This window comes from Eublepharis macularius, chromosome 7 (assembly GCF_028583425.1).
Source record: "Eublepharis macularius isolate TG4126 chromosome 7, MPM_Emac_v1.0, whole genome shotgun sequence".
In the NCBI taxonomy this organism is placed as follows: Eukaryota; Metazoa; Chordata; class Lepidosauria; order Squamata; family Eublepharidae; genus Eublepharis; species Eublepharis macularius.
Window position 1 is genome coordinate 81,324,524 of NC_072796.1, and position 23,566 is coordinate 81,348,089.

The 23,566-nt window shown below is 45.4% G+C and overlaps 1 protein-coding gene across 1 annotated transcript in view; it reads right to left on the reverse strand.

Moving 5' to 3' along the window:
* Positions 1-12,596, reverse strand: part of KLHL14 (kelch like family member 14) — an 87,963-nt gene extending 75,367 nt beyond the window's left edge. Inside the window, exon 1 of the mRNA XM_054985764.1 lies at positions 11,650-12,596. Coding sequence (XP_054841739.1) covers positions 11,650-12,596 — 947 coding nt within the window. The remainder of the gene's footprint in view (positions 1-11,649) is intronic.
* Between the last annotated feature and the right edge of the window lie 10,970 nt (positions 12,597-23,566).

A 23,566-nucleotide genomic window follows, 5' to 3' on the forward strand; every position in this document is an offset into this window, starting at 1 on the left:
TGATAACTATCCAGGTTTAAGATCCTGAAATTATTCTTTCACATAAATACTAAATCCAATTTGGCTTTCTGGAAACATATTATGAATCAATGCTCCTTTAAGTATATACATTAGTTAATTGCTCCACAATTTATTTTATTTAAAATATTTATGGCCCCATATAAGTATCTATTAGGCAGCATGCAAAAATAAAAACAGGATGAAACAACATAATAAAATACTGCATCAAAATCAAAACTCTAGAAAAATAGCGGAACATTGGACAGCATCAGATTATCATGAAGTACTAATAATGCTAAAAGAGCAGGGAAATAAAGCAATAGAATCTCATGGAAATGACCTCAAAACACAATACAGCACAGGAGTAACAAGAGAGGCAAGTCTTGGTGGGAGGGTCCGCCCCCTCCCAGAATCTTGGTAAAAAACAATACAAAGGTCCTGTTCCTGAGGATCACACACCTAACCTCCAAAGGAAGGGGCACACAGAACAGGGTCTCTGATAATGACTTCAGATGGTGGGCAAGCTCATACAGGAGAAAACACTCCTTTATAGATTGTGTAGAACTTTACAGTGGTTTCATGCTAGGGATGCCAGTCCCCCACCAGGGGTGGAGGAATCCCCTGCTCCCCCCTTCCCCACTTATCTGGCCGGTGGACAGGAGTGCCTCCCAGGGTGCGCTACCAGGCAGCACGGCGTGCTCCTGCAGTCTGCAGCAGCCCAATTCGAGCCAGATTCGGACCTGATTCAGCTTCCTGGTGAGCATGGGAGTGCTTCCTGGGTGGCACGTGACCTATGCAATGATGTCACTTCCCAAGCTGTAAGGTAGGTGCCAGGTCTCTGACCTCCCACCCGGAGTGTGTGTGTCAGGGGACCTGGCAACACTATTTCAAGCACATGTTAAACTGCATGAGGGACAGAGCCTTGAGGGATCTCATACTTCAAAATATCATGTGATCAAGCAGCTATTCTTAGCATCAGCCTTCTGGAATTGTTCAGCAACTCTACTATGCCTGTCCATCCCTACACTGCCCCCTCCCCCATCCAGAAGGATACCATAGTAAATGGTAGTAAGAGCTACCAACAGGTCCAGAAAGACCAACATGACTGCACTTACCCATCGATCTCCCAGCAAAGGTTTTCAACCAGGGTGATTAAGACAGCTTCAGTTCCAAAACCAGGTCCAAAGCCAGACTGAAATGGATCCATATAATCCATATCATTCAAGAGAGCTTGAAGTTGTAAAACCAACAATTTGTCATAATCCAATCATTTCTACACTTCTTAACAGGGGTCATTTCATAGAAAAAGAGCTGGAGGAACGCATTAGCATAACTTATTAGCATAATTTATTAGCATGTGCTATGCCCTTGACATCACCAGAAGTGTGTCATTAGCATAACTGATTTGCATATGCCACACCCCCTGACATCACCTATCCTGGCTGTTTTGGACCCAATCCTGACCATTCAGGGCCGAAATTGGGCCCGAAATGGCAGAAAGGGGCTGAAAATGGCCGGAAAGGGGCCCAAAATGGTTAGGATGAGGCCGCTGCTAAGTGGGAGAATGATCCACCACCCGTTCGAGGCCCGATCCGGGCCGTTTCAGACCCAATCCAGGCTGAAACAGGCCCCCAAATGGCTGAGAGTCAGGTGGGCAGGGCCACCTGACATGTGACCTCTTTGGAGAACTGCCGGAACTGCGTTCCTGCACGTTTCCCCTCAAAATGAGCCCTGCTTCTTAACAATAAGGCCATCAAAAGAATTCTCCTTTAAGGACCCCAGCCTTGGCCTGGAAGCAATTTTCTACAGGCCAGTTGCACTGCACTGCCATTGCATTGCCTACAATACTCACTACAGACAGTTTGATCTGATACTTCAGTTGGAAATCACAACTCTAGTGGTTATACTTCTGTTAGTGAGACACAGAAGAGCTTGCATTACTTCAAGGACACAATGCTGTATGTATGAATTGGAAGGGCAGATCTCTAGAGAGGCAGCATATACATTTTCTAAATAAAAATCAAATCTAAATAAAGGCAAAAATGTATTATATTTATACTTCTTCATATGTAACAAATCTTTCACAGGTCAGCTAAATATTTTTTTGCTTTATTAGTTTTCCTATAACCTTCCAGCAGCCTTCATAAAAGTGTTAACTTTATATTTTAAGATTTTTGCTGCATCAGACTCCCTTTCATCATAATTTTAGATTAGTACAGAAAATCTCCATCATTAGGACTTAGTAAAACACAAGGTGTCTGAGATCTAACATCATGGACAGCTCCCTTTTAAAAGACATGAACGTTTCTCCCTTCCCTATCCATATTCCATTTCTGGCACGAAAGGAGCAGGCTTAAACAAATTAAGCTAGCTGGTACCTGATCAGAAATTATGTCCTGATTTATCTCATTAATTTACTCTGTCTCAAACACTACATATAATAACAACAACAACATTCGATTTATATACCACCCTTCAGGATGACTTAACACTTAACACTCAGAGAGGTTTACAAAGTATGTTACTATTATCCCCACAACAAAACACCCTGTGAGGTGGGTGCATCCCCTTCTTAAGTTTATCAAAGTATCACAGGAATTCTGGAAGGATCTTTTGTTAAGGCTGGCTATTTTTTCTCTTGCAGGGTTCCTCTCAAAGCAGGGATTTTAAATTTTTGTCTGCTGTTTAGCCATTACTTCTCCCAGCCTCTCTCTGATCAGTCAACTTCTTTTCAACTTGGCAGAGTTTATTTGAGCTAAATCAGTTATCTCCCTTTTGATGACACAGTGAGAAATATATGCCACTAGAAATTCTAGGATCCATCATCTTCCTGAAAATGTTTCAGGAGTAACAAATAGTGTTTAAAATGCCAAGAAATACCTTACTGGTGAATCCCTACTTCTTGGTTTTCAACGTAACTTCTGGCTTTTAATATCAATAACTGAAAAACCCTACTGAACAGCTGACTTCTTGGCATACTTGATTACTAATAAGAGGGTATAACACACTGTTGCCAACAACAAACTGCTGCTCTACTTTGAGATAGTTATGCCATCTCCATCTGGGCAATTGCTGCAGGTGACAACCAAAGAGTGGTGCCAAAGAGCATTGAATGTTGATGCAAAACCTTGAGGTATCTGGGTTTTCCCCCTGATTTTGAAGTTTATATAAAAGATAAGCATATGCTAACAAAGGAACAACAATTCAATTCACTCTGGCTGCAATTCTATGCCCACTTAATTTGGAAGTAAGCCCAACTGAACTCAGTAGGACAGAGGTAGGCAAGCACCAGCATGTCTGCCGACAGCAGTACACCAGAACATTTTGTTTGGCAGCCAGGGCCACATCTCTGCCCAAACAACTAAGGCACTGACAACACTGCTGGGGACAGCAATGCAAGAAAGGCAACAGGCATACCTTACGCCCATCATCATCTCCGGGACCTGCACAATTACCAGTCATTTCCAGGTTGAATCTCTAGATGCTGGCAGCACTGCTATGGTTTGTCTTGCTTCAAAAGTGACAGGCTAAGTAAAATCCTCAACCCCCAGCCTCACCATTTTGTTGGCCAGCACAGCAATACCTCCCCAGGTAGATGTTGCATTTCCCTGGCACGTTGGCTAAAAAGTCCATCTACCCCTGCAATAGGCTTGAACATCTATCACTAAGCAAAGTGGCTTGATATAAATTACCATGGCTGCAGTCTTGCACCCAGTTAGGCTGCTTAAATCTCACTGAAGTCAATAGCATTTAAATAGCCTAACTGCATGTAGGACTGTTGCCCAAGAGAAAAGGACAATTTAATTGTGAAGATAAAATGGGATTACTCCATTTATGTTACTACCATCCTTCCTTCAGAGGAACTCAGGGTAGGTAAGTCATAAATATTTGTAATTTAAGAGCTGAATACACTACAGATCTCATATCACCCAAGTGATTTCAGTGGTTTAGTACTAAGGAAACACAGAATCTTTTTATTTATTTTAGTTTATTTAGATATTATTCCTCATTTTTCTCTTCAATGGGTCCCCAAAGCAGCCTATAACATCGGTCCACGCTCCTCCATTGTATCTTCACAACAATAACCCTGCAAGGTAGGTTAGGCTGAAAGAGTTTTACTGGCCCAAGGTCACCCAGCAAGTTTCCATGGCCAAGTGGGGCCTCCCAGATCCTCATCCAACACTCTAACTACTATACACAACACACCTAGAATGAAGGGCTAGGTCTCAATGCTTGTGATGACTTGGCCCTCATCATCATATTAATGAACATATGATTTAATGTGACATATATCGAGCAGAAAAGACAAGCACCATGCTGTGAAGCACAAAGCTATGAAGAAGACAAGCATCACGCTGGGGCTAATAAGAAAGGTGCCGAGTATAAAATGGCCTATATTGTCATACCCCATATGGATGTGTGGTGAGGCTTCCTTGGGAATACTATGTACAAAATATTTAAAATATTTTATGCTGTCTTTCTACCCAGTTCAGAGCCCTCAAGGTCAAACAGACAAAACATTACAACACATTTAAAGTCCGTATTTGACAAACAATTCAACAAAACACAAACACATACACATAAACACGGAGGAGGGTATGATGGTCACTGAGGGAATGCCAAACAAAACAGTAAAATCTTCACCCACTAGCAGAATTCAGCAGCAGAGCAGCAGATACTCCAAATCAGGTTTCTGATGATTACCACAGCGGTCAGATAGGTAGGAAGTCCTCAAGGTATACTGGACCGCAGCTGTATAGGGCTTTAAAGGTTAATACTAAAAACAAATTAGAGCCAGTGTAGGTGAAACAAGACTGGAGTGAGACGGTCTCTATGATCCACTCCAGTCAGTATTCTGGTTGCAGCATTTTGTACCAGCTGTAACTTCCGAACATTCTTCAAGGACAGTCCCACATAGAGTACTCTGCAGTAATCTAATCTAGATTTTACCGAGACATGCACCAGTTCTGCTTGTCATAGCTCAAAAAAGGCATTGCAAAGCTGGGAAAAGTGCAGAAGAGTATAACCAAGATAATTTAAGGTGTTGAAGCACCTTTCTTACAAGGAAAGGCTAAAGAGTTCAGAACTTTTTAATTTAGAGAAAACGTAGGGGGACAAATCATGGCTGAGGTTCATGAAACTCTGCCTGGGGTACAGAAAGACAATCTTCCCTCCCATAGTATTAAATCGCAGAAGTATCCAATGACATTGATGGGTAATAGATTCAGGACAGACAAAAGGAAGTTCATCTTCACTCAACAAGTTATTAAATTATGGAATTTACTGCCAGTGGGTACAGTGATGCTCCCTAGCATAGAGAGTTTTAAAAGGGGATTAGACAGATGCATGGAAGATACATCTATCAATGGTTTCTAACCATGACATCTAAAGGGAACTTCCATGAACAGCAAAATTTGTATGTTAATGGTAGGAAGCAAGTAATACTGAGGAAAGTCTTGGCCTCTATGACTTATTTGTTGACCTTCCAGGGCAACTAGTTGGCTACTGCATAAGACAAGATGCTGGACTAGATGGACTACTGATTCAGAAGTACATCTCTTTTGTCTTATGACATCACTGGTATATGGCATACCGCTTGAAATGACAATATATATGTAATTTTATATGACATTGGCTGGAACACCAAAGTATAAAGGAAAAAAAGCAAAACAGAGCCGTGATCCAAACTTCAAATGCCAATGGGAGTAAGGCTATGCATATTACCCTTATGTGAACAGAGAATGGAATCCCTCTTCAGAGTTTAAAAGATCATGTAGGAAGGAAAGAACTGGCTGCTGAGAAAGCACATATATGAGCCCCATTCTGTCTCCACAACATCCAACTATGAAATTCGGTGCAAATCAGGGGCAAGGGGTAAATTATGCCGGTGAGAGTGAAGATGCTGTCTGAGCATTACTTTCAATGAAATGTGAACTTGGGTGCTCATCCAAATAAACACTACCACTAGGGATTGAAAGCAATGTAGTGCACTTGGATTTATTTCCTAGTTCAGAACCCAGCAAGTACTTCTGTATGTTGATCTCCTTAGTTTGGGGTGAAGAAATACGGGCGGGAAAGGAGTCTCCTCTCTTTGTTCCCTCTATTCATTTGTTGTAAGTATGCACTTGTTAACAACAACAGCAATAACAACAACTACCTCAGTAGTAGGCTGCCTCAAGCGTCAAGTGAATAGACAAGCTTGGTATTTACAGATGCAGTGCTGTAGCACAAATAGCATGGAAAATATGGCTTGCATTTGTTGGAGTGAAGGCAACTCTTCCCCCATCCGGACTTTCCTGTGTGCCTGCCCGGACAGACTGGGCCTGGCAAGCCCAGGCATGCCCAGGTCTTCACAGGCCCACACCCAATTCTAGAATAGCCAGATGTTTGTCTAGAGAAAGTATTCTTTTTGGTGAGGCTTCTCTTAGCTTTTTACTCCAACAGATGTCAATCTGGCTTCAGTAACATAAGATTTCTTTTCCCATTATTGAGTCTCTACATGAGACATTTTACATGGGGACGCTCAAGTGCAGGGAGACGCAATGTTAGCTGGGAAGCAAAGTTTAAAAAGACAGAGCCAAAGGAGATCACTCCTCAGAGGGTTTGTTAAGTATCATCTTTGCCTCCCTGAAGGGGAGGTGAAATTGAAAGAGCTTTCAGGGAGGCAAAGATGAAATCAACAAACCCTCTGAGGGGCGATCTTTGTTGGATCTGTCTTTTTATACCATACTTCCCAGCTAACATTGCGTCTCCCAGCACTTGAGTGTCCCCTTGTAAGATGACTTGGCCAGAGAAACTGTTTGCTGCATGTCAGAAGTCAGAAATATTTTGCTGTATTTGTTATCCATGTTTCACTACTGTGGAATTCCTACATACACAATAATTCTCAACAAGATTCAGACTAGATATTTCTGTAAGTGCAAGGGTTTCTGCCCCAGAGAGCAATTTTCTTGTTTCCTCCCTACTGTGGAAGTCTGAAACGCCTCCCGAAATCCTGTTCGTGGAGGACAGGGGACTCACAGCTAAAATATTTTCGACAAGGGGTGGAAATTTAGCTTCCAAATAGAATTATGATGAAGCACACTGCGCATGGGACATTTTTAGACAACTTCATTCAAATCAGTGCTAAAAGTGGGCAGAAATTGACACCACAGACAAAACATTAGGAAGTTTCAGAAAAACATATAGCCCATTGTCTACACCAGTTCCACTTGATTTCCCTTGCTCAGTCGCGCCAATAACTGTACAATAAAAGAAAAGTGGGCAAGAGAAAATGCCCCGCCTTGTCCTTGTGTGCTCTGCCTTTCTTGGTGAACCAAGACCAACTGAAAAGCCAAAAAGTTCACTTGCGCACCTTACTCCTGTTTGCTGGGTGGGGAACTGAACATCATTTACCCAGAGAAAAGCAATGCATATTCTTTCTAAGACTATAGGCAAAATAAGGAACATTCTGTGTTACCAATCTCAAATTCATGGTTACTCTTATTGTGGAATGCAGCAAGTTAAGAGTAATTGAAAGCAGAAAGAAAATATTTCTTTCATCTTAGTCAAAAAGAAAATAATCAGTTATAATGTAGTGGAAAGTTTCTCCTACTCAGTTGCTGACAACTGGTTGCTCATAGTCAAGTAAGGAGAAAAAATGAGAGCTGATGCTTTATTATTACTCTAGCATGTCACTTATGAATATTATTTCAATAATAACTTAGTATGTTAGCATACATTCCTTGAAACAGCAATTGACAAATCACACATTATGTGTCCTGACACTAACCCAAAGAAATAAAATATGACTTCTAGTTCATTACAACATCTAAATGTAAGCATGTAAGAGTTCTCACTGTAGTCAAAGAAGGTCTGTCGTACAAAGTTTTAAGAAGTGCTATTACTGGCATTCACATACTTGGAAGTCAAGTATGTTATTAAAATCTTTGCTAGATCAGAGTTAAAAGGGTTCAGCCCTTTACAGGATTTAAAGCTGCAATTTCTAATAAGTATTCTTAGGATAAGTCCCACTGAACTCAGTGAGACATTCCCGAATAAATATGTTTAGAGCTAGGCTGCAAATCTTTCAATTTCTTTTTACTAGAAAAAACGTTTGCAAAATGCTGGTGTTGTTTCCATATTTCTTGCTTTGAAATAACTTCAGGTATCACATATGCATGTTTTGGGAGTCTGAAATGGGATATTTTATCTCACCTGGGATTACTGAATTTATGCTTTACCATCTCAACAATGTATTTGAAATGTGAACATTTTAGTCTGTGCATCAAAATGAAATTTAGTTCACCTTCATATACATGCACTTGCAATGCTGACAAGAACGTTAACACAGTTTAGTACAGAACACCCATAAAGTTATCATTTATTTCCACACAATTGCTTTAGAACCAGAGTTCAAGTTTGTAGATATTTACAATTTCTCCAGTGGGACCTTAAAGTCTGTAACTAGGGCAAATCCCAAAGCATCTGTGTGCTATAGTTTTAAGTGGTGCATTAGGAACAAAAGTGTTATTTGAAGCAAATAAGGAAGACAGTTATCAAATGATGCTAAAGGCCTGATACAGCTCCCATTAAAGTAAATGGGAGTCTGCGGCAGGATGTTAATCAGTCTTTAAGAGCAGGTGTGTTAATTCCATGTTTCTTCGTTATGGAGTACCAAGCAGATGTCTATACCACTTTGCTGTTTACCTCTCAGCAAGAAAAACTACAAGACAACAGTTCTCTTTTTAAAAGAGCAATGTTCATAAGTACCCTTAATCAACATCTTTCCATAAAACATTTCATGTAATTCTAATTTACCTATACCATTACTGCTCCCTGGAAACCAGTAATGAGGTCTAGAAATGATTCCCCATATTAATTTCTATCTATCAATTTACTTTACTTCCATAATTTCATTTCCCCCCTCAAATCTACAATTCCAAATACATGCACTTATCTTTTGAAAAAAATCTATTAATATTAAACATTCAGGATAGTTCTTTATTTTAAAAATGTATATTTCAATGTTCTTCCTAAATAGGAACCCAAAGTAAGATTCAATAATAAAATCATAAATTGTACAGAACAAACAATCTCATGTGTTATGTTTAGTTATGTTTTTTAAAGTCTTAGTTTCTTCTTCATCTTTTAAACATCTATCTATCCATCTATCTGCTAACATAGCATCATGAATTATATGACTGTCAAACTATAATGATCTGACAATAAATGTTCAATGAATGTTATTAATTCTGAAAGCTGCATGAAAGTTTTAACATAACACAGGATAATTTCTTGTAGTACTCTGAAAATATCCCTGAAACATTTATGTATATAAGAAGACACAGTGATCCTTCTTTTAGTTATATTAACGGAAAATAAAACCTAAATATTTAGACTGTCTGTCTAAATATACTATGAAATTAAGTAAATGGCAGTGAGCCTCTAATTTATTTACTTACTTAATCTATAGTCCAACTTTCTCAAAGAAGACTCAAGGCGGATTTGGAATATTATTAACACATCTGGACATGTTATAAATTGAAAAACATATAGCTTCATGCTTGTAAAATTATTGTAGAAAAATACTGGTTTGTGTGTTTGCTTTCTGTACTTATAGGAAGACAGCCTCCAGCAGCAGAAATATCAGTATCCCTGACACCTGTAAACATTCAGTGGTCAGAACACCACTACATATCCTTCAAATGATATGGACCAGTGAAGCTGGAAGGTATCTGCGCTGAACCAAATAGTCTGGTATCTCAGCAATCCACCACAACATGAGCCTCTATGACCCGGGTGATGTACAGAATTCTGGTTAAAGAAAGCTCTGGGAACCAAAACATTCTGAGTATCCTAAGGGCAACTGCAAGACATGTCACTACTAGGACTCCAAACATACTTCCCATTGCTCTTAACTGCATTTTATTCTGATATTTAGCACTGAAGAATACTAAGATGTGATGTTCACTATCTTATAAAACCACCTCTCTAGTCACTTCAGGTGTTATCTAGTAAAGGTAAATCTGCAAGATACATATTCCATACAGAGTTTTTGTGAAGTTTTCTGCATACAGAAATGCCACACCTTACTATTGAAAACACTATGAATCTTACAATCTTCCCTAATAACGCTATATTACCAATAACATGTTAAATCACACAGTATAAAAAGCAAATTAAAAGTCCTGAAACATACTAAGACTTTCTCAAATAGCATGTTTGCATAATATTAATATATTCAGAAGAGGAGGTATGTGTAATGGATAGATGATACTGAATACTTCCATTGGTTTTTAATTTATTCCTTACAATAAAAATGTGTATGATATACTTTGTTTTCTTCATGTTAATTTAACATTGTCTGTCCTCAACACTGTTACATTTACACAACAGAAAAATGCAATGTCATAGATATGAACAGTATGACATCACAACTTCCCTGTATAAACCATTGCATTATCTCAAGATGTGTAACATTAGTAACCAAATAAAACTAATTTGACATCCTGATGAAAATTTAGCCTTATATATCTATAAAATCTGCACTGGGTTTGTATCATTTAGTAAAATTTGTAAAATAATAACTCATCTTAAATGGTAATTCTTGTTATTAAATCTAAAATTTCTATGGTGTTACCGTATGGGGGCAGACAAAACAGTATGTAATAAAGTAAAGTTCCACAGCAGAAAGACAAGAATCGGACAAGATACCATCACCCTGAAGAAAAGGCCCAAGGAGCACATAATAGAATTTAAAACTAATGCTACTAAACCATGGCTGTATGCCCATCCAATTTTCCTCCCATATTGTATTTTAAGAGATATCTACTAAACTGTCTAACACATTCCGTCTTCCCTTGTCATTAACCTTGTTTGCAGTACAGCATAAAACCACCTAATAATATGGGACCCTAAAAACATCAGCAACTGTTAGTAGTTTTCCTTCCCTTCAATTCCGTGGTAAACAGCAGGACATTATTCTTTTCCATCTTCTCTTTCTGTTCATTTTCCTATCAAAAAGCATTCTTGTCCTTTTTAAAAAGTCCACTTCTAAAATTAGAATTTTGCTATCTTCAAACGCCTAACTGCAGTAGCATCTTCAGTGGCATCAAAACTACACGGCTCCCTTAGAGAAGGGGGCAAAGGAGGAAATGGAAAGAGTTCTTATATTTTGACAGGTGGGTCAGAATAAGCCAACTGTATAAACTGTCCTTACTTTCTGCGGTTTCATTACTTTCTTCTCATGTCATTAATTCAACAGTCATATCAAGCACAGGTAACCTACTCAAACTTTCAGTGAGAGTTATGGATACAGAACATTCAAAGGGACCATCCAAACCATGATAGCCTCTTGAAATTAATACTGTCTCTTCACGGCTGTGTTTGGAACCCCCATTCATATGCTTGTGCCTGCTGCTAGGCTAATTTCTCAACAGTGACTGTAATCTTTCGGGTTCTCTACGGCTCTTTTTAGTGCCCATGAGAGGGTGTGTTCACCCCTCCCCTTAACTCTTTTCAGCAGATCCCCGGCAAGCACTTCCCCAGTTTTGTTGCTACATCTGTGTTGTTAAACAACTTTTGAACCTCACCTTGCCATGTACCCAGCAACAAGCCCCCTGCAAAGTCCAGGGTTCCTGACTACCCCCTCCCCTCCCCGCCTCTCACCTGCTGGCCAGGCTCTGCCTGCAGTGCTGCCTGAAGGGCATCAGGTGGTAGTTCATGGCGTCCAACAGCAGCTTCTGGCAGACGGGGTCGGTGCGCATGAAATCCACCGACTGGACCCGCTCGACGAGCTCCGGAGCTGGGATGAGGGCGAAGCGGAGGCGCTTCATGAGGTCCGGGGCGTACTGCATGCGGGTCTCGCGGTCGTGCTCCAGCCACAGCACGGACATCTGGAAGAGCGCCAGCTCCGACTCCACCGGGGGAGGCAGCGAGTCGAGGAGGGCGCGCATCTCCTCGAAGTTGAGTAGCAGCACGTCCTCCACCAGGTACTTGTTGGCCAGCTTCTTGGTCTCCTCGAGGCCGTGCAGGGCAGCGATCTTGCACACCTGCTTGTAGTTTTGCACCGAGATCTGGTCGTTGAGGAACTGCACGCACAGCTTGGTGACCTGCGGGATGTGCAGGATCTTGCTGACCGACAGCACCTCCTCCACCGTGTCCAGGGAGAGGGTCACGTTGGCCGTGTACAGGTACTCCAGCACCAGGCGCAGCCCGATGGACGAGCAGCCCTGCAGCACCAGGTTGTTGATGGCCCTGGGGCTGGCCAGCAGCTTGTCCTCCGGGGAGGAGGAGGGCGTGCCGGGCTCCTCCTGCGGTGGTGGCGGCGGCGGCTGCTCTTTGGGGGGCAGGCCGTCCGGAGCGCCGGGCCCGACGCCGAGGGCGTGGTGGTGGTGGTGGTGCCCGCTGCCGCCGCCGGCGGTGCTGGAGAAGAGCGATCGGAAGTACTGCGAGCAGGAGGCCAGCACGGCCTTGTGGCAATGGAACTGCTGCCCTTGGGCCGTCAGGGTCACGTCGCAGAAGAGCTGCTTCCTCCACAGCAGGTTGAGGCCGTGGAGCAAGTTGTCACTGTGGCTGGGGTCGAAAGTGGACGTCCTGTCCCCGGACCTGGACATGGCGAGCGGCCTCGGTGCGCCTGATGGAAACCCTCCTCCGACCTGGGCAAAGGGGGCAAGGCAGGGGAACGGGCGGGGTGGGGTGGGGGCACACGGGAACAAAGACGGAGGTTTACAGGCCTGGAGCGCTCATGCTTGGCGCAGGAGCCGAAGGGCGCCCTGCTCAGCCGCCCCCTCCCCCGCCACAGCAGCCTTGGGGCTGCCCAAAACTCTCGGCGCCCCCAGCCATGGGGCTTTGCCTTCGTCTCTGGCAAGCCGCTTCCCCTCTCAGACGGACAGTCAGCGGGGCGCGGGGGGGGGGGGAGCAACTACTTTCTTGCCCGCCCGGGAAGGGAGGCGCGCGCCACTTGCGCAGAGAGGCTGCCGCTTGGCTGGCGCTTTGCAAGGGTGCTGCTCGGAAGGGAGGGGGCAGGGAGGGAGCGAGTGGGCTTGTTGGTTTTTCCAACTCTCGGCCAAGCTGCCGAGCTGACCCCCGAGCAAAGCCGTCCGGAGCTAGGCCACTACTTGGGCTCCGACGCCCCTCCCCTTCCCCAAACTGCGCCTTTCACGCCTTTGCTAGCAACTCTTGGCTGCAGAGGCGCCAGACGCTTCGTCCTGAAGCGGTACGTGGAAGGGGGGGGGTCATGGAGAGAAAGCAGGGGGGTTGGAAGCCGCGTGCCCCCCACTCTGGCAGTCCCTCGCTGCGCCTGCTGCACTGCACTGGGCGAGGGGCACAGGACAGGCCGAGCCGCCCGGTCAGGTCTTTCTCCTGCCCGGCTTTTCCTGTGGGCGGAAGGCGGCGCCGCTTTAACTCCGACAACTCTGGGAAGTTGCGGGGAGGGGGCCGAGAGCCGGAGGGCAGGAGAGTGCCGGGCAGGAAAAGAGGCGGGCGAGCAGGGGGAAAGCGCCCCTGCGCTGTAGGCGAGACGGAGCCGGAGCTCCCCTCGCCAAAGTCGGCGGCGCTCTGGAGGGCAGCGGCGGAGAATCAATAAGCCGAGCCTTAACCTGGAGGTGCACCTGCTTAGTGCGGAGGGGAAAGGGACCTGCGCTGCCCGTAGCCCGCCTCGGCGAGAGTCGAGCCCGCCGTCGCAGCGGCAGGCAACGCCGCCGCTTCTCTGCGGGATCCCACGGAAGGCAGCTACTTCCATTGTATCCCCCCTTCTACCGCGCTTGCACCCCTGGGTTTCTCCTATGTTGAGGGGGTTCCCTTTCCCCAGCCCACTTCCCTTCCCTCTCAGCAGCATGGGCTTAAGAAATCTCCAACAGCCTCTCCCTTTAAGTGGACCCGGTCATTCCTCCCCCCCCCCACCTCTGTACACACCTCCCATTCTCCCTCCCCTTCTTTCTTCCTCCTGTGACCATTTCTTGCAATTGGAGTTTATTCTCCAAAGACGTGTGTGTAACACAAGTGCCCCCCCTCACATACTTCTAACACACAGAAATCACACACACCCCATCTCAACGACAGTAAACAAGCCACAAGAAAATACACTCATATGGTTAGACAGAAGGCCAGAAACTTACCTGCTCCACAACCAGCTGCCAAAGTAAAGGTTCACTTAAGCTCCCCCCCAAAAAATCAATTGTCCTTCCTTTTTAAAGGTTTGATCGCTCCTTCCAAAAAAAAAAAAACACCTTCTGGTTCCCAACTCCAAGCAGTCACTCTTTACAATTTATTTTGTCGTACATCATTTGATCACCATGAATTAGCAACAGCAAGAAAATGTACGAGAGGGAGAAGGGGAGAGAGAGAAAGAGAGAGAGAGAGAGAGCGCAGAGCTTTCTGCAAGAGAAGAAGAAGAAAAAATGTACGTGTGACAAATTATGCTACCAAGAAACAACACATCATTATCCTTGGGCCTGGGGCTCAGTGAGTCGTAACGAGAGTAATAGGAAATCCACGGTTGGGGAGAGAAACGGTCGTGCATGGCCAGTGGAGAGAGACCATACAGGGGGATGGATGCTGGAGAGACTCGCAAAATTATGGCTCAAGGCTATTGTAAAAATTGTCGAGCGTAAATGACTGCGATTTCAAACATCTTTGGAAGAAAGAAGGGGAGAAAGCGACCCCCCTCCCCTCCTCTGCCTCTCTCTCCTCTCTCGTCTCTCTCTCTCTATAAAGAACCGTCAAGTTTTAGTGCGCATTGCTAATTAGTCAATTTCTCTCTGCCTTCACAGGCTGGCGACTTTGCTGCTGAGCTGAAACTGCTAATTTCTGTGACCAGCTTTTTTTCTTAGCTGTGATCTGGATGAATGAGTAGCTGTCTCACAGAGATGACAAAAATAAACTCTAATCCCCCCCAAAATTTCCACTACATCTTTCTCATGCATAGATTTATGATCTTCAAGTACCCAGTGCAATATGCAAACTTTTGTATCTATATGGAATGCAGCGGGATTCTACATTACACTATATTTGTGTTTGGGTTTTTTGTGTGTGCCTCTTTCTTAACCCTCCTCCCTTTAATGTGATGGAAATGTCTGATCTCAGTACAAGAGATATTGTCACATACACATTCCAACCTTCTGTGTTATTAGTTTGACAGGGTACATTCTCTGTTCATGCATATGTGAAGGGAAGAGATGGAAGGAGCAGAGGTAAAGTGAGGCTAGTGCATAGTATTAGTAGTATAACAGTTCCTTTTACTGTGGTTCATCTGCCCTGTCTACAATTTATGCTCTTGTTTGAAAGCATATTTTCACTGTCATCTTGTCGGGCTAGACAACCGTCTCTGTGCTTCACTGTCAGCTCTTCAACAGATAAAGGTTCAGAAGTCACTTTTTATTGTCAGATTAGCATATTGTCAGATTTGTCTTTTGGTTTAGAGACCACAGTGCAAGAAGTCTGAATCAAACAGCAGGAAAGCAGCTTCACTTTAACCAATATAACCTGACAACTTTTTTTGCCTGATCCAGCAGATTATACTATTCATTGTTTGGGCCAGTTGTTGTTCTTGTTACTGCCTTGTAAAAGTGAGTCACACTTATTTGAAGACATTTTGGTGTATTCTTTTAACCAAGGAACAATGGAATAGAAGACATGTTCTCCACTCTTGATCCAGTAATATATCGCAGCCTCACATTTATTGCCCTGTTCTTCTGTTGTCAAAACTCCCAGCTGCCCAAAAAGAAAGACCTTGAATGAAAGGAGACTGGGGAGCAACAAAGTTGTAGCTGGTGTGAAATCCTAAAGATTCCAAACTAATAAGCCTCTTGTAATTAAAATGCATATAGGGGGTTATCTTGAACACTAGTCCTTATTTTCTTCCTCCTTGTTTGCAAAAGAATGCAAAAGCATCTGCTGATGGAAAGGAAACCAGATGGAAGTTGCATGAGACCTGAAATGAGAAGACCCATCTTGCAGTAAGGCAATTGATACTATAAATGATTTGTGCCAAATAATCCAAATTTGCATTTCTTGTACCCTTATTCACCATTTGCCTAAGTACCTTTCCTTCACGTTTTGTTCCATACCTTGGCCCTTTGCATTAACATTAGAAGAGATCGGTATATATTTTTAGGGATGGGGAGAAGAACATTCAAGGCATCTGGTTCTTGCAAACCACACAATGACTCCACATTGATCCTTTGGAGATCTTTGTTGAAGATTGCAGAAGCTAGGATCAGCAGAAAGATGGACATAATCCCATGCAACATACTGCTTTTGTTGTTGCTTCCCAATTTGTGCGCTAAGGATAATTTTACAGTTCTAAACATACCTCCTCAAAATAGAATTTCACCCTTCAAAGTCCAGTGGACTTAACTCTGTTTAGGACTGTAGTATAAGAGCACGTAGAGCTGTGGACATACTATAAGAAAAGTGCATATTATGAAATTTTTACATCCAAACATTTTAACTGCAACAGCTGTGTAGTTTTATAATTGGCATCTGGGAAGAGCAGTTCCTTCATCCCAGTGCTACTTAACTGTACTGTATTACTTTCTTTTGTAACTAAATAAATCTAGAGAGTGTTTTGTATAGTTCTTCATTAAATTATGTGCCACAGAATTCTGTGCCACTTCAAGTTGCAAAGAGACAGACACTTGGAAGTTTTGTCTGGCTTAGCGAACTATTTCCATTGCATTCACAGTGCTAAGAAATAAGACCATTTTGCACACGAATAGGAAATGGTTGTGTTGTTTGCTATCCATACTGATCTCAAACAAAGTCTGGTTGTATGTATATGGTATTTATGACTGATTAATATTCACTGTCATTGCAAGAGACAATATATGTAAATGTAAAGTCTGTATTCCTGACTTTAGCCAAATCACTCCTCCCTGGGGCAGTTTTCATGAGGCAAAACCAATGGAGCATTACAATTCCACAAAGTTTTATTTATGGGGGGGGGGGGTTAGTAAGAGAGAAAAGAGTTTGCAACTTTCTTACAACAGAAAAAGCAGAGGGCTGGGTCCTCTTTGTCACCCACAGATTACTGCCTATGTTAGTTGTGTGTAAGCTCATATTAGCTACTGGCCTGTTTGCTTTCAACTTGATATCGGCCATTTTGTATTAGCGATTTCTTAAGGAGATATAGGCAAAGTTGGGAAGTGCAAGAATGTGAGCTGATTTTTCTGCTTGCTATGTAAGTGTACTAGTGATATTACTTACAAAGTTTATACCTCACTCTGTTGTCAGACTGTGGCTAGATAAGGTACTCTCTGCAAGATTCCCTTTAGAAGCAAGAATAAGTCCAATGTCTAGCAAAGGAAGCTTTATTGCAGAAAAGGTCCATTATAGTCCACTGTCCTGAATAGGAGACTCAGGATGGTACATGATCATTGTTACCAATGAAGAGCAAGCATAGGATACAGAGTAACAATACCCATCTGGAACAGCCTCCCCCCACAGTTCTCAAAACAACATCTTTCAGTCCTGGGAAGCTGCTCTCCTTCAAGGCCAATGCCTGGTGGAACGGTGTTAGACAAAACAGTCCTCTGGTGGGAATGCTGCCTGGGAACTGGTGCACCTGAGGAGAAAACACTTAAACACTAAAAGCATTAGAAAATGGAGTCAGTATGGTTAAGATATATACTGGACCTGACATTTCTGCCCCCCTTAAAATAGATCCCCCCCTGGTTTATATGGGTAGCGAGTATGAAAAGCTTTGGTCAATCTAGGAGCATGAACATGTGCAGAGTTCACCCATTCATCGTAACCAGAATCAAAGTCCTTCCACCTAATGAGGTAAAAAAGCTGATTTCTCTTGATTTTAGAGTCCAAAATTTGTTGTACCTCATAGTGTATTTGGTCGTCAATTAAAGTTGGAATGGGTGGAGCTTTGATATGCCATTTGTTGTCGGTGGGAGCTTTCTTTAAAAGGCTGACATGGAACGTATCATGCACATGGCGAAGGTTCTTGGGCAATGTTACAGCAACAGTCACTTTATTTATTACCTTGCGCACAGGAAAAGGTCCTAAGAATTTCAGAGCGAGTTTGCGGCTTGTCTGAGCTAGCTTTAGGTTCTTTGTGGAAATATACACATGGTCTCCTGGTTGTAATTCCCATTCGGCCACACGATGGCGATCTGCGTACTTTTTGTAATCCAGTTTGGCTTTTTCAAGGTGTCTCTTAATGATAGTCCATTCCTGCACCGCCTCCCCCCACCATGAGGATACATCTGGCAATTTAGAGGAATGGAGAGGGGGTGCGTCCAAAGGGAAGGGATTGAAGTGAGCCCCATATACAATTTTGAAGGGGGCTTCTCCCGTTGAAGCGTGTACACTGTTGTTATAGGAGAATTCAGCTAGAGGGAGAAGGTCCACCCAGTTATCTTGTTGAAAATTGATGTAGCAACGAAGGAACTGTTCTAATATTTGGTTTGTTTTTTCGGATTGCCCGTCGGTTTGTGGGTGGTGGCTTGAACTGATACCTTGTTCAATATTCAACATTTTCAAAAGCTCCCGCCAGAAGTTGGCAACGAACTGTCCGCCGCGATCCGAAATCACCTTGGACGGAAAAGAATGTAATTTTACGATGTGTTTTAGAAACAGATCCGCTAGTTTTCGAGCGGAGGGTATAGTAGTACAGGGGATAAAATGGGCTTGTTTGGAGAACAGATCTACCACAACTAAAATACAATTATGTCCTTTTGAAAGAGGCAGATCAGTGATAAAGTCCATGGAGATTACTTCCCAGGGCCTGTTCGGTGTTTCCAATGGTTGCAGGAGACCCGGAGGTTTCCCTTTTCTGGTTTTAGCGCTGAGGCAAACAGGGCAGGAACTAACGTATTGGGAAATGTCTTTGCGCATGCCCGGCCACCAGAATTGTCTTTGAACTAGGTGTAAAGTTTTCAGATACCCATAATGTCCAGCAGTGGGAGCATCATGACAGCGCTGCAAGATTTCCAACTTAAGGCTGTCCGGGACATAAAACTTGCTCCCAGCTAGCCAATCCCCCTGTGGGGATTGGGTTAGTTTGTTTCGCGGAGCTTTATTCCCCTCCTTCTCCACTTCAGTTTTAAGTTTCGATTTCCATTCTTGGTCGGCCGGGAGGGGCTGCTTAGCGCGGCTGCGAGTAGTCACCACGCCCCCAAGTTGCTTAGGCGAGAAGACCGTGTCGACAGTCTCCGCCCGCTTGCTCTTATGTTGGGGCATGCGCGACAGGGCGTCCGCCAAAAAGTTAGTTTTGCCCGGGAGATAATTGAGGGTGAAGTTGAATTTGGAAAAGAATTCCGCCCACCGCAATTGCTTGGCATTCAGTCTGCGGGGGCTTCGGAGGGCCTCCAAATTTTTATGATCTGTCCAGACCTCGAAAGGGTATCTCGCCCCCTCCAGCCAATGCCTCCAGTTAGTGAGAGCTGCTTTCACTGCAAAGGCCTCCTTCTCCCACACATTCCAATTCCTTTCTGCCTCTGAGAACTTTCTAGACAAGAATGCACAAGGCCGCAATTTCCCATCCTCCCCCTTCTGCAGCAAAACCCCCCCTATCGCCGTATCGCTGGCGTCGACCTGTACTATGAAGGGGGACTGTTCGTTGGGGTGGGAGAGGATGGGTTCCGTTACAAATTGCTGTTTAAGGCATTCGAAGGCCGTTTGGCAATCGGGGGTCCATTGTAGTTTAGCAGAGGGTTTTTTGGCTTGGTCCCCTTTCTCTTTGGTTTTCAGCAATTCTGTTAAGGGGAGTGTGATTTGGGCGAAATTTGCTATGAAGTCTCTATAGAAGTTGGCAAAACCCAGGAAGGATTGCAGTTCTTTGCGGGTGGTGGGTGTTTGCCAATCCTGGATCGCCTGTATTTTGGCTGGATCCATTTTCAACCCCTCTTGTGAGATACAATACCCAAGGTAAGTGAGTTCGGTTTTATGGAATTCACATTTGGACAATTTGATGGGCAGTTTATTCTTCATCAAGGTGGCCAGGACCTTTTGTACCATTTGAACATGTTCTTCCTCGGTGTCAGAATAAATTAAAACATCATCAAGGTACACCACCACCCCTTTGTACAGAAATTCATGTAGAACTTCGTTTATCATGGACATGAATACAGACGGGGCTCCCGCCAATCCAAAAGGCATAACTAAGTATTCATATTGTCCGAGGGGCGTATTAAACGCGGTTTTCCACTCATCCCCTGCCTTGATACGAACGTGGAAGTAAGCATCTTTTAGATCTAATTTCGTAAAGATCTTACCTTGGGCCACGACGTTGAGAAGGTCTCGGATGAGCGGTATAGGATAGGCGTTGTTGGTGGACACTGCATTTAGTCCTCGGAAATCCGTGCACAGTCTGAGCCCCCCATCCTTCTTTTTCACGAAGAGAACTGGAGCGGCGTGGGAGCTAGAGGCTGGGCGGATGAACCCTCGTTGGAGGTTGGTGTCGATGAATTTCCGGAGCTCTTCACGTTCATGGAGACTCATGGGATAGAGTCGTCCTTTAGGCAATGAGGCTCCGGGTAAAATTTCCACCGCACAGTCCGTTCGTCGGTGCGGGGGTAGAGTATCAGCTTCCTCCTCCGAGAAAGCATTTAGAAAAGGCCAGTACGGTTCGGGTATTTGGTTGACTTCTTCTTGGGTGAGGAGGGCCTTTTCTTTATAAGTTGGGTCTTCGCCCCAGTTTTGATTCCAACGGTGATTTTTACAGTTGGCATGATTGAAGGTAATACATCCTTGAGCCCAGTCTATGTAGGGATTGTGATCACATAGCCATTTGCTGCCTAGAATTAACGGGTACTTGGCAGTAGAGCTGATGACAAAGGACCTCTTTTCCCAATGTTGTCCCATGCCTGTGATCACCGGGATGGTTTCAGTTGTGACCGGATTCATGTTGGTACCATCCATTTGTTCAAAAATTACTGGATTTTGTAAATCCCGAGTTGGTAAGACCAGTCCATTGACTAGAGCTGGGGCTATGATGTCTCTTGAGCAACCCGAGTCAATAAGAGCTTGCACCCGAATGTGCATTTTTCTCTCTGGGTTGATTAAAGTCACTGGCATGAATAAAATGGACCCAGGTGGCCGGTTCCGTGCAGGGACGGGCTTGGGGCGGATCTGTCGTTTGGGCCCTTTTACGACAGATCCATCTCGTTTCCCGACTGGGGACTTTCTGGATTGACTTCTGTAGATGGGGAAGCGGGATCGTATTCCATAACTTCTTCCGCTTCCAGCCCTCTTTCTGAGGCTGGCCTTTGGGAAGCGCCGCGGCCTCTGTTTGCTCGTGGAGCTGGAGTCGGGCGTTGGAGCGTAGGGAACGGAGCAAGGGTTGGACGCCGTAATTGGAGCGGAGGTCTTTGCACAGGCCGGTAGGGGCATTGTGCTGCAAAGTGACCAGCCTGTCCGCATTGCAAACACAGCCCTTGTTGCCATCTAGCATCTCTCGCTCCACGGGTGGCGTAGCCAGCTCCCCGAGCTCCCTTCTGTAAGGTCAATGGTCTTCGTTGTCCCGTTTGTTGTTGTTGCTCAACCAAACGGACTTCTAAAATGCGATTTTCCACTTCGCAAACAAGTTGAATCCAACCTAACAGCGTAGGGGGATTGTCTTGCATGAGGGCTCTGTCCAAAAGTCTCGGATTAAGTCCTTGTTTGAACAGAATAATTTTTGTGGACTCCTCACACCTGGGGCACTTGGCAGCCAATTGTCGGAATTTCGTGATATAGTCTCTCGCTGCCATGCTGCCCTGCTTAATGGCCTGCAATTCTGTTCGGGCCCTGGTTTCCTCTAAGGGATCTTCATATTGTGCTCTAATAGCATCCACCAACCCCTGGAGAGTATCGAGTTCTGGGGCCCCGATATTATATAGTCCTACGTACCAGTCCGCTGCTTTCCCTTGTAAACGGGAGCCGAGGTGTTCAATTTGGCTGGCCTCGCTGCCGAAGAGGTGTCCCCACCGGTTGAAGAATTGCACGACTTGCACTAGAAAAAAGCCCAGTTTGGAGGGATCCCCGTCAAAAGTGGCGTCTAGTTTCACCCAACCCATTGGGAGGTCTTGCCTCGGAGCCGGGGCTGGGTAGAAGTCCGCCGGAAGCCTCAATGGCACTTGAGGTATGAGGGGACCCGGTTGTGCTGGCGGTGGCCTCACCGGTTGAGCCGGGGGTGCCGGCCTCGGCTGGGCTGGCGGTGGTGCTCTCGGCAGGGCTGGTGGCGGTGCTCTCGGCAGGGCTGGTGGCAATGCCGGAGGTGCTGGCCGTAGCGGTTGAGGTTGGTGTGGTGAAGTAAGAATCGGCCGCTGAGGGGTGGGTTGGTGGGGTCGCAGTGGTGTAGGTCCCATCGGTTGGGTCGGAGGCGGTCTTACGGGTTGTTCCAGTGGCAAACGTATCGGCTGCAGCGGCGGGGTTAGTTGTGGTCGAAGCGGAAGGGGCCGCAGCGGCGAAGGCCGAATGGGTGGAAGGCCGCGCGGGCTTGCCCCTCCGGGCGTTGTTGTTCTGGGAAGCGTCGGCTGGCCTTTTGGCGCTGGTAGACCATCTCCCGGAGGTTGCCCGACGGGAACAGTTTCGCGCGGTTGACCAGGGGCTCCCCCCCCCGATGGAGCCACGGGTGCTCCCGCTTGGTCCGGCCGGACCGTTTTCGGGGAAGTATGGGGGGGTATCACCGGTGTATCACTTGGCTTTTCCTCCCCTTCCGTAGGCCTCTCAACGGGGGTCTCGTCTGGCGGCACATCCCCTCCCGTGATAGGAGGTTCGATGGGAGTCTCACCGGATGGCACAACCGGGTGGTCCCTTCTCGGTGGAGTTTCCCGCTGAGGGGGAAGTTCCTTGGGTTGTTCTCCCGATTCGCCAGGATAGGTGCCCCCCCCGCCGGTAGGCGACGACCGCTGCTGAACTTCCTCCATCGGATAGGAGATGACACTTTGAAGGGTAGCTATCTGTATCGCCATCTCTTCAGGAGACAGTCTTTCCCCTGCCCCCATTGAGGAAATTAAATGAATGGCGTGAGCCAAGCTTTCTTCCATATCCATCAGCTTAGCTTCTAATTGTTGTATACGACTTGGCCCTGGTTGTTCGCTCAGGGAACCTTCATTTGCTGTACTCACCGGGGAGAAAGGGCCCCACGGAGGAGGGTCCCCTTGAACTATTCGCGACCTCGCGGCTAGAATTCCCTTGGCCATACCCGTCACGGCCGAGATGCTGGTATCTACCGCATAGGTGCGACCTCGTATCTGCTCCCAACTTGGTTCAGGGACTTCCGTTGGCTCCTTCCACGGGGCAAGTTCGGAATAATCCCAACTCAGGGCGCCTCGGCGAGACGTGTCCCCCTCCATCTGCTCAAACGTCCTGTTCCAATATCGCCATGGTTGGCTGCTATCTAGTTCCGGGACGGTTTCTAGGCTTCGGCGCCCGTCCATCGAGACTCGTGGATGGAGTCCACCTGCCCGGCGCTCTCTGGTTTCTCGGGGTCTGGCTCCCCACTCCGACGGGGTGGGTACCGAGATCAAGGGGAGAGCGGTTGCTTTCGGCCTTGCCCCGAGATTGCTTTCGGTCTCGTTTCGAGTACTGAAGTCGATGAGAGGCAGGGTAGAAGTGGAGGCTCCGGTTCCGTTCCCGGTTGCTCCCAGCT